The 23,075-nt window shown below is 38.9% G+C and overlaps 1 protein-coding gene across 2 annotated transcripts in view; it reads right to left on the minus strand.

Moving 5' to 3' along the window:
- Positions 1-23,075, minus strand: part of SEMA5A (semaphorin 5A) — a 324,829-nt gene that overhangs the window by 66,622 nt on the left and 235,132 nt on the right. For both annotated transcript variants that reach the window (XM_050315083.1, XM_050315092.1), the window contains exons 15-17: positions 17,937-18,118; positions 16,780-16,923; positions 8,980-9,127 (exon numbers count right to left, since the gene is read on the minus strand). In XM_050315083.1, the coding sequence (XP_050171040.1) occupies positions 8,980-9,127; positions 16,780-16,923; positions 17,937-18,118 (474 nt within the window). The remainder of the gene's footprint in view (positions 1-8,979; positions 9,128-16,779; positions 16,924-17,936; positions 18,119-23,075) is intronic.

Raw genomic sequence — 23,075 nt, forward strand, 5'->3', positions numbered from 1 at the left:
AGTCACAAAGGACACATGTGCTAACATGTACACTCATTTGACCAGCACCAAATAAGTGACAACTGCAAATCTGTCTCTCAGTGTAGAAACTAATTTAGGGTTTTTTGCTTTATTGGGCCACTGTTTTTCATGCAACTTGGTGCAATTCCGTGTTGACATCTAAGACCACCCTCCAATCAAATATGGTTGTAATGGGAAGTGGGTTCCTTGCTTATGAGCAGAAGAGTAAGAATACCTGACAGACTACAGTATGATCCTGTAAGCCCTATTACTTGACAAAACTAATCTAAAACCATTCCTCCTACTTTTTGTTCTGATTTCTAGCGTTCAGTGACAGTTACAGATTACTTTCCAGAGATAAATGAATGCTCTAGGTCCACAGCAATGAAAAAGGCTGGATGAAGCACGAGTCCCCAGAAAATATCCTCCAGCTCCAGTATCACTAATTAATTCATTCTAAAATTAGTGCAGTACAAAACTTCAGCATCTGACATTCTTTCTCTCTATCTTTCTCCTTTTTAATTCATATTCAAAAACCAGTCAAGTCAAAGGAAATCAGAAGTTCATATCTCATAGTGTGGAGTCCTTGAGCCCAGCACTGTCTGCTAGGCCTACAATGAAGAGGGTTTCTGTGGTTATCATATACGGTAACGATCACAATTCAAGCACAGAGCCTCACACAGACAGATATACTGTTTTACAACTAAGAAATAATAACAAAGAGTACATATACAGCACAGGAACTACTGAGAACTGCAACAAATAGCAATACTTGCACACGCTGGTGAGTGCCCTGTTTTAGGACACAGTGTGGCAAAGTCTGGATATAGTAAATCAGGTCTCCTACCTTTGATCAGTACAACTCCCTAACTGGATGAAGGCACTTGGCTATCACTTGACCTTGAGGCACACACTGGTTGTTCCCTACATCCAAAGCCCTGAGAAAGCTTGTGCACAGTTACAATAAAATTTGTTTCCTATGGGTTTTTTTGAATAAGATTTGGACTTCTGAATCAAACACATCATCTGTCACAGGTCCAATATAAAGATCTTGAGTGTGAGAACACTCACTTTGGCGAGCACTGTTAATTAGATTTGAAAGAGATTTCAAGTCAGCCAGAATTGGTCTACAAAAGAAGTTATTGTGCATGACCTATATGTCCCTGAAAGAGCTTGGTACAGGAACCTTTAGAACAGGACTGCAGCCAGTGTCAGTTGTTACAGGTTGAATCGCTTGGAGTTTCACAGCAGCTAAAAATGTATTTCTCAGCTTTAAATTATTTTTAAAATTACATGTTTCTTAACAAAGGGATGCTTCACTCTCTTCTAAGCAAGAAGGCAAACTTGCAGTTTTGTCTCTTTTTCAAAATTAAATAAATCAAACAGTTAAATGATAGCTGGATGTGTGGCTAAATACCACATTAAACAGATCACATTAGTTCAACCAGTTTATATTTTACATTTACCTTGACTATGCACGTTAAGTTGGCAACACATTTAAGTGACAAAGTTGAGCACCACATGTACCACTGATCAACATGTTTTAGCATTTTCTGGAACTACCCACTAGGCCTGCTGTTCACAAACAGAGAGAAGCTGGTGGTTGGAGGCCGTCTGGGGTACTGTGACCACAAAGTGATAAGAGTTTTCAATACACAGGGAAACAAAGAGGGCCATCAACAAAACTTCTACCCTGGACTTCCAGAGGGCAGATTTCGGCCTACACAGAAGACTGGTTCAGAGGGTGCCTTGGGAAACAGCCCTTGAAAACAAAGGGGTCCAGGAGGGACGGACATGCTTCAAGAAGCAAGTCTTGAACGTACAGGAGCAGGCTGTCCCAGTGTGCCAAAAGGTGAGCTGGTGGGGAAGACACCCAGCCTGGCTGAACAGGGAGATTTTGAAGGAATGGGGAGAAAAAAGAGAGCTTACCAACTGTGGAAAAAAGGGCTGGCTACTCATGAAGAGTTTAGGAATATAGTTAGTTAATGTAGAAAGAAAGACAAAGGCACAATTTGAACTCAATCGAGCCACTTCTATTACGGATAACAAGAAGTTCTTCCACAAATACATCAATAGCAAAAGGAGGGGCAAGGAAAACCTCCATTCTTTGTTGCACATGGAGGGGAACACAGTTACCAAAGATGAGGAAAAGGCTGAGGTACTTAACACCTTCTTTGCCTCAGTTTTCAACAAGACAGGTTGTCCTCAGGACAACTGGCCTCCAGAACTGGCAGATAGAGACAGGAAGCCGATACCCACCCTGTAATCCAGGAGGAAACAATTAGCAACCTGCTGAGCCACTTAGATCCTCACAAGTCTATAGGACCAGATGGGATCCATCCTAGTGTAATGAGGGAACTGGTAGAAAAGCTTGCTCTCTATTGTTTCTCACCAGTCCTTGCTCACCGGGGAGGTCTGAGATGACTGGAAGCTGGCTAATATGACACTCATCCACAAGAAGGAAGACCCAGGAAACTCCAGGCCTGTCAGCCTGACCTCAGTGCCTGGCAAGGTTATGGAGCAGATCATCCTGAGTGCAATCACACAGCAGCTACAGGATGGACAAGGGATCAGACCCAGCCAGCACCGGTTTAGGAGCAGCAGGTCCTGTCTGACCAACCTGATCTCCTTTTATGATCAGCTGACTTGCCTGGTGGATGAGAGGAAGGCTGTGGATGTGGTCTACCTGGACTTCAGCAAAGCCTTTGACACTGTCTCCCATAATATACTCCTGGAAAAGCTGGCAGCCCATGGCTTGGACAGGGGCACTCTGTGCTGGGTCAGGAACTGGCTGGAGGGCCGGGCCCAGAGAGTGCTGGTGAACGGGGCTGCATCCAGCTGGCGGCCGGTCACCAGTGGTGTCCCCCAGGGATCAGTGCTGGACCCAGTCCTGTTTAACATCTTTATTGATGATCTGGATGAGGGGATCGAGTGTACCAGTAGCAAATTTGCAGATGACACCAAGCTGGGAGGGAGTGTCAACCTACCAGAAGGCAGGAGGGCTCTGCAGAGGGACCTGGACAGACTGGAGAGATGGTCTGATTCCCATGGGATGAAGTTCAACAAAGCCAAGTGCCAGGTCCTGCACTTTGGCCACAACAACCCCTGCAGCGCTACAGGCTGGGCACAGAATGGCTGGAGAGCAGCCAGGTGGAAAGGGACCTGGAATTTTGGATTGACAGAAGGCTGAACATGAGGCAGCAGTGTGCCCAGGTGGCCAAGAAGGCCAATGGCATCCTGGCCTGCACCAAGAACAGTGTGGCCAGCAGGAGCAGGGAAGTGATCCTTCCCCTGTACTCAGTGTTGGTGAGGCCACACCTTGAGTATTGTGTTCAGCTCTGGGCCCCTCAGTTCAGGAAAGACATTGAGGGGCTGGAGCGGGTCCAGAGAAGAGTAACGAGGCTGGTGAAGGGACTTGAGCACAAGCCCTGTGAGGAGAGGCTGAGGGAGCTGGGGTTGTTTAGTCTGGAGAAGAGAGGTCTCAGGGGAGACCTCATTGCTCTCTACAACCACCTGAAAGAAGGTTGTAGCCAGGTGGGGGTTGGTCTCTTCTCCCAGGCAGCTGTCAGTAAGACAAGAGGGTATGGTCTCAAGCTCTGCCAGGGAAGGTTTATGCTGGATATTAGGAAGAAATTTTTTACAGAGAGAGTGATCAGACATTAGAATGGGCTGCCCAGAGAGGTGGTGGATTCACTGTGCCTGGAGGTTTTTAAGATGAGGCTGGATGTGGCACTGACTGCCATGGTCTAGTAACCACAGTGGTGTTGGATCAAGGTTGATGATCTCGGAGGTCTTTTCCAACTTGGTTGATTCTATGATTTTTTGGGGGGATTTTTTTTTTGTTTGTTTGTTTGTTTGTTTTACCCTCTTTAATTACTTGTCATTGCTTACGATTGCAATAGCATATGCAGCACGAAAAGAAGGGAAACTCCGTTAAACTTTTAAAATATATAATACCAGCTAATACTCAATGGAGTTTACATTATAGACAGAAAATAAAAGGATTGGAAAAGGAAATGAGCATAAATTAGTCAAACTTCATATAAACAGTATAATTTCCTATACTACATGCTTGTGAGATTGTTTTCTGTTTTGGCAAAAGATGATTTTTCTTAAAGCAAATGGAAACTTCAAAAATAACTATATAAAACCCCCCATAATAACTATCTTATTTTCTGGCCCCTTTTCTAAACTAGACATTTCAAATTTATTTTGTGAAGTGGCAAGTGTTTTAAAGGCAGACTGTTCTTTCTGACGGACAAAGTACTTCTGAAAAACTTGTATTTTCAAATTCCCTTTAAAAACTTGATGAAAGAAAAAATGCTGACATTTGTTTTTTTCCAAGGCATTTTTTTCATCTTGTGTCATAACACGAACTCTACGATACAGATAGTTTTTCTTCACAGTGTTTTGTTCAGCATAATTCCAGAATGTTGAAACAACAACAACAACAATAATAATAGATTAATAAACTAGCAACTATTTCTAAGAAACAAATAATTTTTTTTTTTTTCTATTCCACAGGAACACCCAATATGGTTTGTTCCCCTGTGTGGAAAGTATATACCCTTTACCAGTGTCCCAGATCAAAAACTAAAATTAATGCATATGTTAGCATAACTGAAATGAGAACACAGACATTTATAAAGTATGTCACCCAACTTGAGCCTCAAACTAGATTACTCATTCCAGTTAATTCATTTAAAAGGTTATTCTTTTATTACTGGCGTGAAGCAAATTCAAGTGAGATTATGCTTCTCAGAGGAAAAGAAGCATTTTCTGAAACAAATGTACAACTTATCTGAGTACGCTGTAAAATCTGAAAATATTTGTCCTCTGAGTCATATTAGCACACTCCACAGAATTCCACGGTTCCTTCTCTAGCGCATGTATCACCTGCATACATGAGACTAACACCTGTTTCGTGATCCACTTAAGCTTTTCATTACTAGATTTTAGCTGCTCCCAAATTTGCCTGGTGATAGTCCTATCTCTTATTAGACAATTTCAAGCACTCTTTACTAACTTGGATTAACCTAAAGACTTTAACATGTCCTTATGACTCCAGATTTTGATTTTGAGCTTCATTTTTTTGACCTTTATGAGTCTCTGTGGTCTAGTTCTCCTACATCACAATGATTTATGGTTTTCTATATTCAATGAAAATGCCTTCAGTCCTAACTCTCTGGCCATCCATTTTCATGTATTAAGTGTACTTCAGCAAGAGATGCATCTTTAAAATACCATCATGGATTTCTCTCTTTGAAATATTTATATGCATCAAAAGATTTATCATTATTATTTTATAAAATGCTAGGTTGGAAATAATAGCAGGGAACTCAGTATACTAAGTCCTGATAAAATATCCTGAAGGGTCTTGGCTTATATCTGCTATAGGACAGATAAAGCCAAGAAACCAACTGATGAGAAACATTCAAAAATTAAAACACAGGCAGTAGCTGCCTGCTGTGATATTACAGCCGAGGAGAAATACTATCAAACTAAAAGGAAGAAAAACTCTTCATTAAAAATTATGTGGTATAAATCATTAGGTGGACACAGACAATAGCCATTAATATAGTAAATGCTGCAAAATGAGGGCAGCCAAATAGATTAGGATTGGCTATACTGCAGTCTCACAGCCTGGCTGCCAACTGGAAAACAGAAGAGGCAGGTTCTCCTAGGAAATTAAATCTGGTCCCCTGATACTGCTGGCAAACACGCTGTAAGACTGCCTTTCTTAAGCTGTATAACAACAGTTGTTGTTTTTCTCTCACGATTCCCTGTTGAAAAACGGTTCTAAAACCAAAGAACTGGCGTAGTTGAAAGGGGTCCCAAGACAACATTTAGTCCACTCTGCACCTCTGATGCATCAAACATTTCATTTCAAGATGAAATGAAGCCTAACATAGTTACTATCTTCTTGAATATGTTCTCCAGTCCTCTGTCCTCTGTTTTTCTTTTCCACTTCACAGGCCACAGCTGCAGAGGGCCTATGGCAACTCATGCTGTTCAAATGTGAAAGTTTTACAAAGTTCATTCTCACTGAAGAAGGAAAACAAGAAACCTGGAGAGTCTCTTTATAGTTTAAAGCTATCATCTAATGGTTGAAGGCAAGAACTTGGCATTTTAAGTGCCTTTAATTCACTTGGTAAATGTTTGGCTCATAACATGTTTTATTTCAGACGAAATAAACAGTAGAAAGGGTAGATTACTACTACTTTCACTGCACCTCTTCCTGAGGTTATTTGGCTTCTAAAGTACTCAGAGATAGTCATCGGAATATAAGTTTTTTGAAATAAATTAAATTTACTAAATATCTTGCACAACCTAAGCTGAGTATCACTACAACCAGTAAAGAATGGAAAATAGTAGTAATAAGACACATTAATTTCTCCTTTGTTCACTATGGTAAAAATTCATAATTCTATCTGTTTTGAAAGATACATACCTACAACAATGAAAATAAAAATTGGCTGAACCACAGGAACATCTGATAAATAAAAAAGTTTCATATGCATGCTCCTCATTCATAGGATTTTCTTAATATAAATTCAACAATTACAAGAAGGTATAAAAATATTTCCAATTGCTCTTTCTTACATTAATGAAAGAAACTCTTAGAAGCAATAAAGTACTTTCTTCTCCAGGTACACTTAGTGACAAGGTTCTACTATGGCTGCAAAACCTCCGAGTCAAGACAGATTAATTAAAAGCTCAAATCCACTGAAACTTAGAACAGAGACTTTATACCCAAATCCTTTGTCTTGAAAGAACACCAAAGTTTCTAGAGGATTTCTACCCTCGATGGCTTTCCATTGATGCCTAAGTTTTAGCAACATAGCTGTGTATTCCAAAGCTAAGGGCTTTTTTTGAAACCATCAACATAGTAGTTTTCTAATTAATAAGAAATCTCCAAAACATTTCCATAGCCGAACGGTAACTATTCTGTGACACAGCAGAGAATGTGCTAAGACTGTTAACAAATTACAAGCCCCAATAACACTGATCTCAAATAAGTTACAATAGGAAATTTTTACACTTCAGGTTTTCCTACTTTCCTCATGCAGCTTTCCAAGAAAATTAGAGCTATGTATTTTCCATTTCAGACCATGGGAAGATTCTGTGCAAAACAAAATACTGCTTTCTTTCAAGACATTATTGTGGGATAAACAGGGATGATAGAGAAAACCTTCATATTGTGCTGTTTTCTGTACTTGTCAGGAAGGTTTAACAATAGCTGCAGACCATATGTCTGCTTTTTCTGAGTACCAGCAGGGGGAGACAAATATATTGGAAAACTAGATATAATTCTAAGTTATTAGGTTAATTCCTAAAGTTCAGCTGAAACAAAAGAACAAACCTGTTGGGTGTTTTCAATCTACTGAAAATGCAATTCTATCACCAGAGCAAATTTTAAAAAGAGAACAAATCCTGGGAAAATGCACAAAAAGCAAAAGGTAATAAATTATCCTTTCTTTTGTATTTAATTACTGTCAGTCTAACAAATAGACTACAGATGATGACAAACCTCAGAATTCAACCTACTGTCTGAAATTAGGCATCTAAAAATTGGTTTAATATGTGAAAAAAAATTTTTTTCTTCTGCCTCTTTAATATCCTGGAACAAAACTGAATACATGTTTCTCAGCATGCAACTTAAGCCTAGCCACTGAGCACAAATAGCCTCATTTTTCCTTTGAGTTGTGCTCATTTTTGGTCACTGGTGAGACTAACACCTCCATCTGTCATTCCCCAGCAGAATTTGTCTTCCATAGTTTTGGCCACTTCATATTTTCACCTAGGTTATGCTTTCTTTGTAATACCCCTTTCAGTGACATTCCAGAACTAGATTTCAAATTATCATGGAAGAGCACCCCAAGGTTCATCTTTTGACATGAACCTACACTTGCTAAGACTTTGCTTCAGCTTCTAACGCTGAGGTTGTCTTCCTAGCATGCTGCAGTGAATGTCACCTTCCCTCTACATGTCTCTACTATGCTTGTCTTGCTTCACCCATATACTACTATGCATCATCCCATTCACCTTCAAGAAAGTAATGTCCCATTTTGAAGTTCCCATCACTCAAAACCTACTACCTATATTTGTTCAGATATAAGAAAAACCACCTACAAGATTTCCCATATGTTTCTCTTAATAAATTGGGTATCCATAAAGCACTTGCATTCATTCAAATCATTCCACTGTAGCTTAAAAGCCTGATAGCTCTAGGTGACCACTGTGCTGATTACTATTACTATCTAATCTTACCTCAGCATTTTCCTGGTGCTTCCATGTATTCACTGATTGGCTCCTTATGTACTTAGATGTGCAGCGTATCTTTTCCTCTGCTGTACAGAACCTGACACAATGGAGTCCTGGGCTAATATTTAGAGTTCCTATGTACTCTGGTCATAAAAGTAAAACCCACCATAAATCCACAAGGACACATCTGCACCAACCTTGCCTCAGGAAGCTCATATTCTAGATGATACTGTGAAAAAGCTGAATTATATATATTTCTGATTGATAAATTGTGTGGATTTCAGCACACACAAGCAACACAGAGACAAAAATAGTCTGGTGACTACTTGAGGTTGAGTTTATAGACATACACAAATGCTTTATGGACATAGGGCATTAGTGATAGGACAAGAGGAAAGGGCTTCAAGTTGTGCCAGAGGGGGTTTAGATTTGATATTAGGAAAAATTCCTTCACTAAAAGGGTTGTCAAAGCACTGGAACAGGCTGTCTAGGGAAGTTGTGGAGTCACTGTCCCTGAAGGTACTTAAAATACATGTGGATGTGGCACTTGGGGACACAGTTTAATGGTGGACTTGGCAGAGCTGGGTTAATGGTTGGACTTGATGATCTTAGAGGTCTTTTCCAACTTAAATGATTTTATAACTCTATGGTATAAGGACATCCATGGCATATGGCCATGGATAGGTGCTGAAGGGAAAGCTGAAAATTACTCACCACGCTGCAGCCAGGGCAGTCAGGACCATTTTCACATGTCCTACGCCGTGCCTGGATTCCTCCTCCACACTGAGCAGTGCAGCGCTCCCATGGACCCCAGCTTGTCCAAAATACATGAGGGGGGCACAACAAATGCTCATTGCAGTACCTGTGAGAAGAGACAAACAAGGAGACAAAGAATCTATTTAGTATCAATACAAGACCTCCCTGAAAAGCCCCTCATTTGCATAATTCAGATAGATGTTTGTACAGGGAAATAGTTTATACAAAGGCCTCTCTCGCTATTCATCAAGCACCAAACTAACAGTTGTCACACTGCACAGAGTGTTTAAACATTTGAGGGTTTGTGTTCTTTTTAGGCTGCAATTGCGTGGGTAAAGCATTTGTTTGCTTTATTCAGTGACTATACAATCCATGCAATGTAACCATGCTATTGTACTGCAAGCACGTAAGCAAGATTGAAAACTACTTTATTAAAACCAGTTGTGGCTATACATCTGGGGCAGTCAAACATTTAGGCAGGCAGTCTTTTATCAGTCTCCAGCTAAGAATTGATTAGGATCCATCTCTCTCATCTTCAGAGACCTAAATGTGCTTTTTGCTTTCCACAGTGTCTCTGCTTTTATGGGCAAACTAAAAGTTAAAACATTGATTCTAGACATAAAGAACTGCACTGTTTTCATAATGTTATTACTTTATCTTTCAAAAGGTGTTTTTAGCTATTATAATCCTTGAAGAATTTCCCAGTAGGCTGCAAACTGATTCAGGGGCCTAGTAGGCTCTTGAGGGAAGTAGGAATATTCTAGTACTGAGCTGTCATTATTGTAACAAGACATTCAGACATGTGGGAAGGTCCCAACTTTTAGTGAGCTTTTTCATTTTTTGTAAAAACCAAAGATTCCTGATTTTTGAGTGTACCATCCAATAATTCTAGCCACAGCATACGCTGCTTTTTAAGGAACCTCTACACAGGTGCAAAAGATTTGAGCCACCAGCAATTGTGATGAGGGGTATCTAAGAGACCAAGCTGTTACTTCAGATAAAACAAAGCCACAGCAGATAGTCAGAAAACAGACAACTCTGAAGCTATGTTCTAATATTTTATGGATGAGTCTGGGTAGCTCTTGCTACAACTACTGACTGTTGTGAATGAACAAATCAATCTGTTACAGTATTTCCTCTGTTTTTACACCAGCCATTGAAAATCCGATGTCTTTTCCTTCTAACAAGTTTCCATCACTTTTCATTCTCCTGCAACAAAAACTGACTCTAATATTCCAGTTATTCACTTTTACAGAAAGAGAAATGACAGCATGAACAGTTGTCATTTTCAAGAATAACCACAACCTTTTTTTTTGTTTTTTGAAAGCCCCAAGATCCTCAAGTTCTAATTCTCCATTACCAAGGAATTTGGACATTCAGAATCCTGGGGGGTGGAAAAATGTTGTTGGTGTATTTTACATATAAAAGTAGGTTTATCACATATGCTGGAGCCTATGATTTAAATTTTGTCCCTAGGTCTGAGCAACTCCATTAAAATTTAAAGGTGGGAGTGGGGTAAATAGTGACAGTTTTCTGTTTTTATATAGCTAAGAAAATTATTAACAGCTTGTACTCACCTTCCCTCAGCAACCTGAGGAAAAAACTCCCTAACCCTCAATATTTATGAATCTCGTGTCTCAGAATTCTTCAGTGCGTGATTTGGGTAAATGTTTTTCAGCAGTAGCTTATACATAAACTAGCTTTTTTTCCCCTTCTGCATGTTCAGTATTTGCAGTTCACAGTTCACACTGTCCGATCATTAAATAAGTACAGGAGTGTTCTGCACCTGGATATTCTTTCCCTAAAACTCCAACAACTGCACACATTCTCTGTCACATGCAGTTATTTATGTGAATGTTTGTGACAGTTTGTGATCACTTGTTGAAAATGTGTATTCATGTAACATCAACATTTATTTAGTCAAATTAGCACATATTTTACATAATTGTATTAGTTCTTAATGAAGACGTGCAAAGTTAACTTGGGACACACACGGCAGGGCAAAGTAAGTCTGCCGTGAAGCTGAGTATTACTGATGTTCAGATATGCAAAAGGTAAAATTAAAGAACTCATCTTGCCTTAAAATATAGGCATGTACAGTGTAGCTGTCTAAAAATGAAGTAGTCATCTAAACTTGACCAACAGATCATGGAAAGAAACAGCCCTGTTAAAAATATTATTTATGTCACCCTAAAATGAATGTCTAATGTAGGTCATATAAATACACCCCTCAGTGTACAGATCTCTTTTCATTGACTATAAATGCTGCATGGGAGACAGACATCTAAGCTCCTACGACAGACAATGGAAATTGGTCAATAAAAACTATGGTGATTAAAATGATTAATTTGAAGAAGTTTAGGGATATACAGTAGAAGGAGACAAATTACTGTTCTCCACAGCCTGTATTGACTAGATTTTTACAGACCATAGTGAAAGTTCAAAGAGCTCACACATGCATAAGCACTCACATTTATGAACACCTGAAGTTAGGTATGACAGATCTCACTTAGACGAGAGACGCCACAATGCAGTGCCTCTTTTAGTGCCTATGTGCCCTACCACCCACTCTCTCATTTAGGCAGGAGACAGAAAAGAAACCTAATAACTGACACAGTAAGCACTTCAAAGGCCTGGCAATTTTGTTAACAAAGACTATTCAAAGATGCAGATGAAAAAAGCTCTAAAATCTCTATGCAAACTACTTCCGTTTAGGAAACAATGTTTTAAAAAAGCCAAAACCGCAAGTGTCAATTTTTCCTTTTCTTCACGAAAAGAAGAAAACAAAACCCAACACAGCATACAAGTAGAAACTAATTTTCATTTCAGCCAGCCAGCTTCTGAAAACATCAGGTATGTTTTCACAGCTAGAGACATCCCTGCAACTGATCTTTGAGAGCTGTGCTACAGCATGGGGCTTTGAGCCAAGTTTCATTATATCTGTTCTTGGCTGCATTTCAAGTCACTCAGCAACCCTTTTTCCCTTTTGCTCTTTCTTCCCCTCTTAATTTTGTTCTCAGGATCCACTGGGCTAACATTTTACAGTAATTCAGCAAAACATGCAATGCAAGAAACTTGAATCTGTGAAACCAGTGCCCTCTCCCCTAACCTAACTGCAATGAGGTCAGAAGGGAGAACAGCCTAGAGAAATGTGGGTTTTATACTGTGACCCTTAATGTTTTCTCTTGTAGTGAACCCAAGTTCAAATGCCCTAATAAAGGAATTGTCATACTGGGGGAAGGGAGAACATCCAATGTCCAGTTTTCTCCACAGCTCCTAGTTCCTACAGTAAATTTTACACCAGGCAATTTCAGTACAACTGGCATTACTATTCTTGTTTCTATAAAAATCTCAGCCTTAGTAAAACATGTGTTGCCATCCAGCCCAGAGTACTACAGGCATGACAGTTACAAATGTGTCCTTTTTGTTCCACAGAGAGATGCTATTTAAACAAATACTTCCTAATTTTGAGCTATATTATACTATTATGTATTTAGGAAAAACAAACTTGGCTTCCCATTCCTATGAAATGTAATGTTATATGGTGGGTAGTTGTGATTACCCACTGATGACTTACTGGGAAGGACTGACTATACTGAGGCTGATGGGAATGTCAGATTCCTTTAATTGAAGGCAGACACATGACGCATACATGCCCTACTGGACTGAAATTTTTTAATTGGGAGAAATACCCACCCAGGAGACTGTGGAAGGTGGTAGGAGCTGGGGTCTGTGGTCTCAGGGACTTTTGTGGAAGAGGAGGGAGCAGAGAAAGCAAGGAGGACTGGAGCTCCCACTTCCCAGCAGACGAGACATCCATGGGACTGCAAGCAAGCCTGAAGCCTTGTGGTGTTTGATCTGCTCTGCTGAAGGGAACTGGGCTTGTTCGCACTGCTCAGAAACAAGCTGTGCTACACAGAACAGGCACTTGACTCTCAGCAGTTCCTCTCTCTCATGGAAACAAGCTCAAAAGCTGAGTATCTGCTGAGGATTGTGTACAAAAAAAGAAACGTGACAACATCTACTGCTTCTAATCTTCTTATATACCCCAAAATATCCAGGGCTTTCAGATGTTTACTCCTCATCTGCAGCCAATTTATTTTTCTAATTGCCATGGGGTTCTTTTCTTTCTATTCTTTCCTGTGTAATAAAAGATAAGTACACCCACTGAAAGCAATTTTAATGTCCTCCATGTCTGCAAAGATAGAAAGGAGACCAGTGGACTTAATGAGGTCATATCTACAGCATCTTCCACAGAAAGGACAAACATTCTCACTTCATGGTAATGTCAAGACAGGATTCTACAGACTCTATAAAGTAAGATCTAGAGAGTTTTCCAGCAGCTTCAGTGAATATTTCTCATACAAGAAAAACCAGAAATTTTTAAGCCCCTAAGGATTTCATCAGGATGTCTTCCATCTGGAGTCTTAACTTCAAAATTATTATCTGATTAGCAAATTTTTTGCAAGGTTATTTTTACTCCCTCTCCATATTCTGTCTAAAAGCACATCGGCTGCACTTTTAACCTGTTTTTAAAAGGGGAATTTGCATTGTAACATGAGTATTTGCTGCTATCTCTCAACTGCTTTTCACCCCCACACACCCCTTTAGAAGCAGATCATGCAACAGCTTAACCTATCTTCAACACTTTAAATTAGTAAATATTGCCATTGATTTCAAAGGAATGACCAGCAAGCACAGAACTGCCCGACAGATTAGCCATGATAGGATTATGGCTTTCATGCAGTAAAACAAACATAACCTAAACAAACATTTAGCTCTTAACACATGAGCAAATACTCTAAAGATGAATACATTCATTCACATATGCAGGTGAATTTACCACAGATATACACTGCCTTTTCTGTGTTTGCTTTCTAAGGAGTTATGTACTGGATTTCTACTGAAATCACTGTTTGTTGAAAAGTTGTTTTAAAGTTTGGCATGATGTTGGCTGTGGAAATTGAATCCTACCTTTATACCCCTGAACATGTGAAGATAATTAAAGCACATGTGTTTATAATGACAAATGCACATAATGTGTAAAACCAACTAATTCAAATTTTTACTAAGATTGCACATATTTTCATTTTACATATGAGCTGGGTCATTAAGAAAGTAAAATATTAGGGTATTTAGAAGCATCGTTTGATTTAAATGAGAAAATCTGAGAAGCTGCTTTTTTGCACTCTGGATACAAAACCAGTAAATGTTTTTTAGGATTTACTGCACATGTTATATTTGTTCAGCCTGCCTCAATGTCCTGGGCTCAATTCTCAAAGGAACTGTTTCCATTTGGTGCAGATGTAACTCCAAAAGGAGTGAAATGGTCAATTGGGACTATTGTAAATACTGGTACTCCATTGTCCTCCCAACTCAAAACTCACTACAAGCTGTCAGAACAATGGGGACACTCCTGAAGCCCTAATGGCCTCAGCTAGGTTCACCTGGAAACCCTGTCCACACCCATGGGCCAAGAAGCTCTATTCAACCTGGTCCTAACCACAGCCTCTGCCTTAGCTTCCTACCCAGACCTCTCCCATGGCCACGATATCACCTATGACATGAACTCCTGGCTGGATCTGGTCACAATCTCCAGGCTTGCCCTGCTCCCCTGCTGGGGATGATGGGATGGGCCCTGGCTGGCAAGTTTCCCAGGACTCTCTGCTCTTTAGAGCTCAAAAAGATTTATCCGAGTATTTGGCTTAACTGACAAAAATCCTGGCAAATAGCTGATGCCTCATTCCTCTAGCTGTTTTATAAATTATTTGACAAAATTCCCTAACTTATCACACCCTTTGGAAAAAGCACTATTTAAAATTTATTAAAAGTATCAGGACATAACAGAGATGACAAACAGGATAGAGGGAGGAAGGTCAGCTGTGAGCAAGCTGTGAGTGAGAGGAAGGTGCACAACCAGTGAGAGTGAACGATGTTGCAAGGAGATAGGAAAGAGTGACAGAAGAACTAAGAGAGAAAAAGCCATCCTGCAGTAAACTCACAGGCACGTACATCCCAGATTGCTGCTAAACTAGACAAAGCGAGAAAGGACAAATAACCTGCAGGCTACAAAAGAAAAGCAACATAAACAGAACTGTTACATACCAGAAACCATTCTTTATGGACTGTTATTATTTCAATTCATCATATGTACCACTTTCCATTTTGTAACTGCTTTTACAGTGCACCCATTGTCTTAACACTCAACATATTTGCTATAATCAAGAAAATATTTCCCACAGTTTTATTTGTTCCTCTGAAACTTCTTATTGGACTTTTATTCCTTGTGAAACTAAAATGAACAATGACTACTAACACCTACAGCCCATCACCAAAAAGTCTATCCAAGCTAAACTACTTTCTTCTATATTTAGTCATATTGTGTCCTGCCCTGGACTGACCTCTCAGTTCAAGAAAACCAATAACTGTTATTCATGCTGGGACAGAGCTAAGTAACAGCAGATACAATCTACTTTGGTGGTGATGGCTTTTTGGTTGGGCAACCTATTTTCAGACAGCGATTTAAAAAATAACAAAATGCTCTCCACTGTGATGAAATGATAAATATTCATGGCCCTAAAAAAGTAAAGAATGTTCACCTGTTCTGCAATACTGATCCTTTACATTTAAGAGTTGTAAGAAAGACTGGTGATCTGTTAATGCATAAATGTGTGATGCAACAATGCAATCCCTTCAGTGAATCTCTTAATCTGAAGAAATGCCAGAGTTGGTGTTCAATTAAATGCCTCACTGAAACTCATCATAAAAGTTACTGAACTTTGTTTTCATCCAAAAGCAGTATAGGATACTCCATCATCCATACAGAAACATTGAAGTAAGCTCTAAGTGCATATTGAATGGAATTGTATCCGCATACATCTCTTGGAACTGATGACTACAGGACTCCACATTCTTATACCAACACCAGTCTTCTGCTATGTAGCTTTCTGGTATGCCTCTAGAAACAACATAATGCGCACAAAAGTTGCAGTTTATCTGAATATATACTAGCTTGATTTAAAGAAATATTTAATTCCTGTTAAAACTGCTAACACAAAAATTAGAGGCATTAGGGTGCATGTAAAATGGAACGAAAGGCCTGAACTTGACATTCAGAGCTAATGACAAAATACTTAGACTGGTGCCAAAGCAGTACACGGTGAAATCAAAATCTGAGCTGACTTGATATGCTCAGGGATTTATATATACAAACAATTAAAAAAAAGCCCAAGCATGAAACCTTACTAAGATATTTGAGTTCCTGATGTATTATATTTATTGAACAGAAAACAAAGCCCTTGAAACTTCCTTTCATGTTATAGAAATGCTTAATTCATTTATGACAGAAAAAAATGAACTCAAAGCATCAGTAACATAGTGCTGTGACCTTATTATATTTTGGTCTGAATTCCAGGTCTTCAGGCTGGGCAAGTTACAATTCAAAGACAGTGCAATCAATTTTCAAGGAGAATCAATTTTCAGGGTCTCAGGGGACAGCAGCATGTTGCTTCAGCAGAATTCTCTGGCACTACCATGAGCTCTCAGGTGGCTCAGAAGGGATGAAGCTAAGTGAAAGATGAAAGACCCACTGCAGACCCGCAGCCTTGTTAATGGGAACACTGCCTCTGTACAGCAGTGAAGTTAAAGAGAGTGAAAGGAAGGGGAAGAGAAAACCATGGTAAGTAAAAGAGAAGATGTCCCGTCGAATGCAACTGAGCAGAAGAAATTAAATCAGACAATAGAAAAAAGGTAACTCACCTCTCCTCACGATTCTGTCCCACACAGACACGTCCTCCATGTCGGGGGGTTGGATTGCTGCAGGAACGCTGACGAACTTGAAAGCCTATTCCACAAGTGGTACTACAAGGTGACCAAGATGTCCATGGTGTCCAGCCTCCATTTCTGGTAGAATAAAAAGCTCAGGCTCTGTCATCTGTTATACATAGCGAATGGCTGATTAGGTGTGATTGACAGCAGAATCTGGCCTATTAATATTTCTGTAGAAGTCATTAACAGTGCACTGTGTTCCATTTCTTCAAGAATACTGAACCAAAATAAAGGTACTCTGATCATTCCATATTCCATGCTTTGTAATCAGAAACTGCTAAAATTATCTCATCACACAAGAAGTACAAAGCTATGAAGCTGTTTAGTTGCTTTTAGTCACTTTATTCTGGGAAAACCTCATATGCAAATTCTTGTATCAAATTCTGAAGATAACTTTTAATTACATTTTGTTTTCAGGGAGATTAAAATGTCAAATTTGCTACCCCTTCTGAAAGTAAAGTGATTAAAGCCTGTAGGAAAAGGAGGCTCAGAGGACCCCAAATTGCTCTCTAAAACTACTTGAAAGGAGGTTGTAATGAAGTGGGGGTTGGTCTCTTCTCCAGTGTAACAAATTACAGAATGAGAGGAAATGGCCTCATGCTGTGCCAGGGGAGATTCATATTGGATATTAGGAAAAATTCCTTCACAAAAAGGGTTGTCAAGCATTGAAGTGGTGGAAGGGAAGAGGTGGAGTTACCATCCTTGGGAGTATTTAAAAGACATGTAGATGTGGTGCTTAGGGCATGGTTTAGTTGTGGACTTGGCAGTGATTATTAATGGTTGGACTCAATCTTGAGGGTCTTTTCCAGCCTAAATGATTCTATGATTCTAAAGGAAAAAGAGTATTAATTAAGTGTCAAAATGCATTAGTTCTCAACTTCAACAGGATACTGTGATAAGACATCAATACCTCATTTGTAATATAACAAAAAAGCTAACAGAATTCACATGCTGTACGTTGCATTTGGGAACTTTTAGAAAGGACACTCCTGTTCCTCCCGAATATACCATAGAAAAAAAATAATTATTCCAATTAAGTTAAAAACTTTTAAACCACAAATGATAGAACCTGAAATTGTGTTGTGTACCTGGAGCAGTTGGCAATCTCCATGGTTGGTCCCTCACACAGCCAACCTCCACACTGAGGAGCAGGACTGTCACACACACGTGTCCTGCAGACACAGGAGCCAACACTGGCACCGTCAGTGTGGGTGCAAGGTTTCCACTGTGACCATGTTCCAAAATGTCCATCCACTGTCAGATTCCTCATCTAGAAACAAACACAACAGAAAAGCTTACCTGAGGCCTGACAGTTCCTTCATAAAACCTCTTTATGTTGCAATGCATGAAGGTTCAGCCTTCAGCCACCAACAATAAAAGCCTCCTCTTCAGTAGTATAAATGCCAGACAGCAAGCTCCCCTTTTAATTTCTGTAGCTGTATAATTTCCATGACTTCTGACTGATATGAGCCACTGGATGTCAACACTATAGCAATAACAGTAATCTTAACTAACTGTCACCTTTCACATTCATGCTTGCCTACAGGGAGTCAATAGAAACTATAGTTTCATTTTCTCCATTGTCTTCTGATGACTTTTTCCCCACTTTCTAAAATTTTCCTGTGGAAATGGAACCTGGATGCTGACTGTAAACCCCAATCTAGATCAAAAGGAAAAGCCAGGATAAGGATAAGGAAGAAATGAGGATGCTATGAGGATGGTGAAGCACTGGAACAGGTTTCCCAGAGAAGCTGTGGCTCCATCCCTGAAAGTATTCAAGGCCAGGCTGGATGGGGCTTTGAGCAAGCTGATCTAGTGGAAAGTGTCCTTGCCCTTGGCAGGGGATTGGAACTACATGTTGTTTAAGTTCCCTTCCAATGAAACCATTCTGTGATTCTATGATACTGTAATAGTCCAGGGTAACAAAACTGGATCAATCAAACTCAAATCTCCATGATGAGTGCCTCTTTTTGACAACAGTTTTTTGAAGCATATAGTACTATTTCATAAAAGAGAAATGTGGTTTTAAATATGACAGTCGCTAAACATCAGATGTAATTATATGCATAAATCCTATAAACACCTCCAAAAAGCAGCACCTAACCCTATGTGATCAGACAGTTTGTTCCTACAGAATTACATTCTCAACATCTTTGGCTGGAAGGGTCACACCATTCTTATCTTGACTAGAATGTTTCCACCAAGCAGTCATAACACATTTAATAAGAAATCTTTATTGTCCAGATGAAACAAAATGAGCCACTGGAAACTGCAGCAGCTTCCATGACTACTGGAATTTCTAAGGAAAATAGGGAGGGAGAACAGCTCTCAACAAAGATGGAATTTCATATTATCCTTTTAGCAAGGTGTTAATCTTAACAAATCTGTGATCCTAAAATGGAAATGGTGGCCACTTTTTCACTTAAATGCTATGGGATTTGCCTTTCGATTGCCACATTTTAACTTTCAATCAAGACAACAGTACCAATAAGTGCAGGCTCAATAGCATTCAAAGTGACTCTTAGTTAAAAATACATATGTATCAGTTGTAGTGATGCATATTTCATCAAATGTGTATGAACATAACACTATAATATTTGCTTATATATTGAAGTAGGAATTACAGTTGTAGATTGTCATAATTGATCTGAAATGGTGTCTCCCTATGCTATTTTAAGTACTGTTTCTTTTTAACAGTGGTAACAGAAGTATACATTTCACAAATAATTTGAAGATACAAGAGATTTGATTACAGCACAAGACATGCTTTCTCTGACACACTGGGCGTTGGCTGATTCATTCCATTGTGGCAAAGATTCCATATTTTCACTATTAATTACTTTTCCCAAAATTTTATTTTTCACAGATATAGCTTGTCCATGGAACAGCTATGTGTATATTCTGTCAGCTATAACTGAGATAACCACCATTCATCATTTCAAATGTTTGCTGACAGATGCTTATTGAAAATTACTCACTCGCCTTTGCTCATGCAGAGTATACTCTGTTGATTTTCATAAAACAACAGGAAATACTTTCTTCTTGTTAAGTGGCAAGTAAACCCCTTCTCTCTTACACTTCTAGTCTAACAAATATACATAATCCATAAACTAATAATTTTATGTCTCCAATATAATTAGTGTCAGAGGTATGAAAATGCCTTTACACCTTTCTGTTTCTGTGCTGCACCAAAATATCTTTATTGTTGCACCTACAATTATAAATTAAAGCTACAGTTGTCTGTGGTTACCATAATTTATATTAAGTGGCAGAGAAAGTATACGTAAAACCTAGCTGAAAGCTTGAGCTTAGAAAGATAAACTGGTGGCATATTTCTCTCTCTTCCTTCTTTTTTTCCGCTGCTCCTGCAAAGATTATCCCACTGTGGTCTCTGCTGTTCCCCGAGACTCACCTGCTCTGACTCTCCATGAATATCTCCCTTTCAGAAGTGATATCAAACAATTTCATCATATGACTACAGGAAAGCAAAATGTAGGGATGAGGGGCCTTTTTAGCCCTTGCCAGAACCCATGCCCATTAACCTTTCACAGTCTGACACACCTCAAGGGCAAAATCACAATCAATCAGACAATCTGGCTGTATTATCCTGGCACAGTTAAATTCTGCTTTCGCTCTCTATCAGTCCGTTTTTGTCACCCTTTCCCTTCTGCAGATACCTCTAGACCTTTCTTTCTTTCTAATGTCCTTCAAATATCAATCTTTGTCTTGAGCTTCTCTGCACCCACCTTGTCTTCCTGGTTTGTACTCAGAGTAAAGGTCACATCTTCAGTGACTCAGTTCTTAAATCTGTCACAAGATCTCTGGTTTGAGATTAAATTGTGTGGAATGCAGTGAATCTGGAGTACCTACTGAAGCTGTTAATGAATTCAGGTAAGATCCCATACTACACTCTTTCTCTGAGCACAACCATAAAAAAACCCATTTCATATTGCATACTTATGTTACAAAAAAATAAAACCAAAACAAAACAACTCCCCCAAAATATATTTTAGAATAATTTTTATTTTCCTTGTAAAAGCTCTTTGATAATGTCAGTGTATTTTTAAGTGACAGATTGCAAGTTCCACTGGAAAATATTTCAGAAAAACAATTAACCTTCATTAACATCAAAAATACTGGATGAATAATAGGGATCACTGACCAACTGAAAGAAGCTTAAAGTAGATATATGTGCCGTAGCATCAATTACTATCTATATTTATATACAGTTGCTGTAGTCATACCAACTGAAACAATAACCTAAAAATCAAATTGAGAATTAAAATCAAAGCAAGATAACCAAAAGAACCACATTTTTCACAATTGATTTTCAAAGTTCAGGGTGATGGTAACACAGATGCTCTGCTACCTCTCCTAGTCCCCTCTCTGCTCTACCATGACATGCCAATAAATATGCAGCCATATGAATAATTCCCTAGGAAGTAATTTCTCAAAGGCAACTATTCACACTTTTTATTCTGGGCTAAACTAGTGTATAAACAGACCTCTCTGTTATCCAAGTTTAGAAGGAACTGGTCATGCATTAATCTAAAAAAGTTTCTATAATGTTAAAAAGATGAGTGTAATTTTATTAACAATTAAGATACTGGAACCAATCAGGCACAGGAAGAGGACGAGTAAAAGGTTTCAAATAGTCCCTTATGTTCTGCCCTGCAACAGATCCTTAAATGTATCTAGTCCATATTAAGGACACACATAGCCTACAAAATTAAATTCATTACATCTTGGCTTATATATTCTGTGAACACAGCACATAAAAATGCTATAAAAACAAATATTTGAAAGCCTCTCTAAGCAAAATTGTAATTAATTTCAGTTTGCCAGAATACAGTGTTATTTTAAAGGAAAGTTTCTATGAAATTTTCAAACTTGTTCAATAATGTGTTGCTTGGTGTTTAAGGGTTTAAGGCAGTAATGGAGTAAAAGAACGTTTTTCAATTTAGATAGATAATTGTAAAATCTTCCATGTATTAGGCAATCTCAATCTGCTTAACTACAACATTTCTATGAAGGTTCACTAAACCTTTGCATCTCTGATCGGCCGTATAAGTCTCACAGCTATTGATGAATTTCTGAGCAAGCCTTAGGTGCTCCCTTGCTTTGACTAGTCTGCCATATCCTAGGCAACTCTCATATAACAGATACTAAATAATTGGTTTTCCAGCTGAACGAAATAGAACTGAATTATGCTTTCTAAATCATTCAATCTTCCCCTTCCACCCCATCTTGGCCTTGTGTTTTATATTTATGAAAGAAAATAAGGGCTAATACCGTGATTCAAAGACTGAGCACAGCAGGCAGACTGCTCATGCAAATATCAACCAATGCACGCATTTCACTAATCCTTCCACATAAAGCAACTACGCCACCAGCAAAACCTCCACCCACAAGACCACATTTAGCCTGTGGAATTACCACATACTCCACATACTTGGAAATTAATATAATGTGCAGTGCATTTAGTTACTTGCCAATCAGGGAGGCAAGGACTGCACTAGTGACTGAATCCAGACTTTCTGTGAGGCAATGACTATGTCTATATTAGCAAGTGGTGTGCACATATACTGCAAATCTTGAAAATAAAAGTTGATGTTGAAGACTTGACACATACACCATATGTATTTTGTGGGCTTTACTTTGGACTTGCTTTAGCCATAATAGTAGTTGGAGCATTTTTGCTTTAATTTCATCTGAAAGTAATGTGGCTTGTGTGCTTCAAGACTACTTTATGATGTGAACCAGTGAATAGCATATGGGAAAAATTGTAGTATTTGCCCCAAATTTGTGCTTGATTTCAGCTCAAATGCTAATGCAAATGAATTCAACACAAACCTTTTTTATTATGCCTCTGTGTGAGATCATGGATGCAAAGGACAGGACAAGACATAAACATTTTTTTAAAGTTTTAAAAATTGAAAAAAAGTTTTAAAATTGCTATTTAATGTCAAACACAGAACACAGGAGCAAGTTCTCAAGAACCTCAGAATCAGTGTAGTGACTTCTATCTGTGAGGCTGCTGCAACACATGTGGAGATCACAAATCAAAGCTGGAAGAACTTGATATTTATTTTGCACACCTCTAGTTCACTAAACAAAGCCCAGCTTAAGAGAGCTTGATAACCAAGTGGAGACTGCAACATGAATGTCATATGAGCATAAATTCATAGATGTGTTGTAGACCCCACAATGTGTGTGCTCCAACGATG

The sequence above is a fragment of the Myiozetetes cayanensis genome, unplaced genomic scaffold (genome assembly GCF_022539395.1).
Source record: "Myiozetetes cayanensis isolate MyiCay16 unplaced genomic scaffold, myiCay2020 scf1, whole genome shotgun sequence".
Classification (NCBI taxonomy): domain Eukaryota; kingdom Metazoa; phylum Chordata; class Aves; order Passeriformes; family Tyrannidae; genus Myiozetetes; species Myiozetetes cayanensis.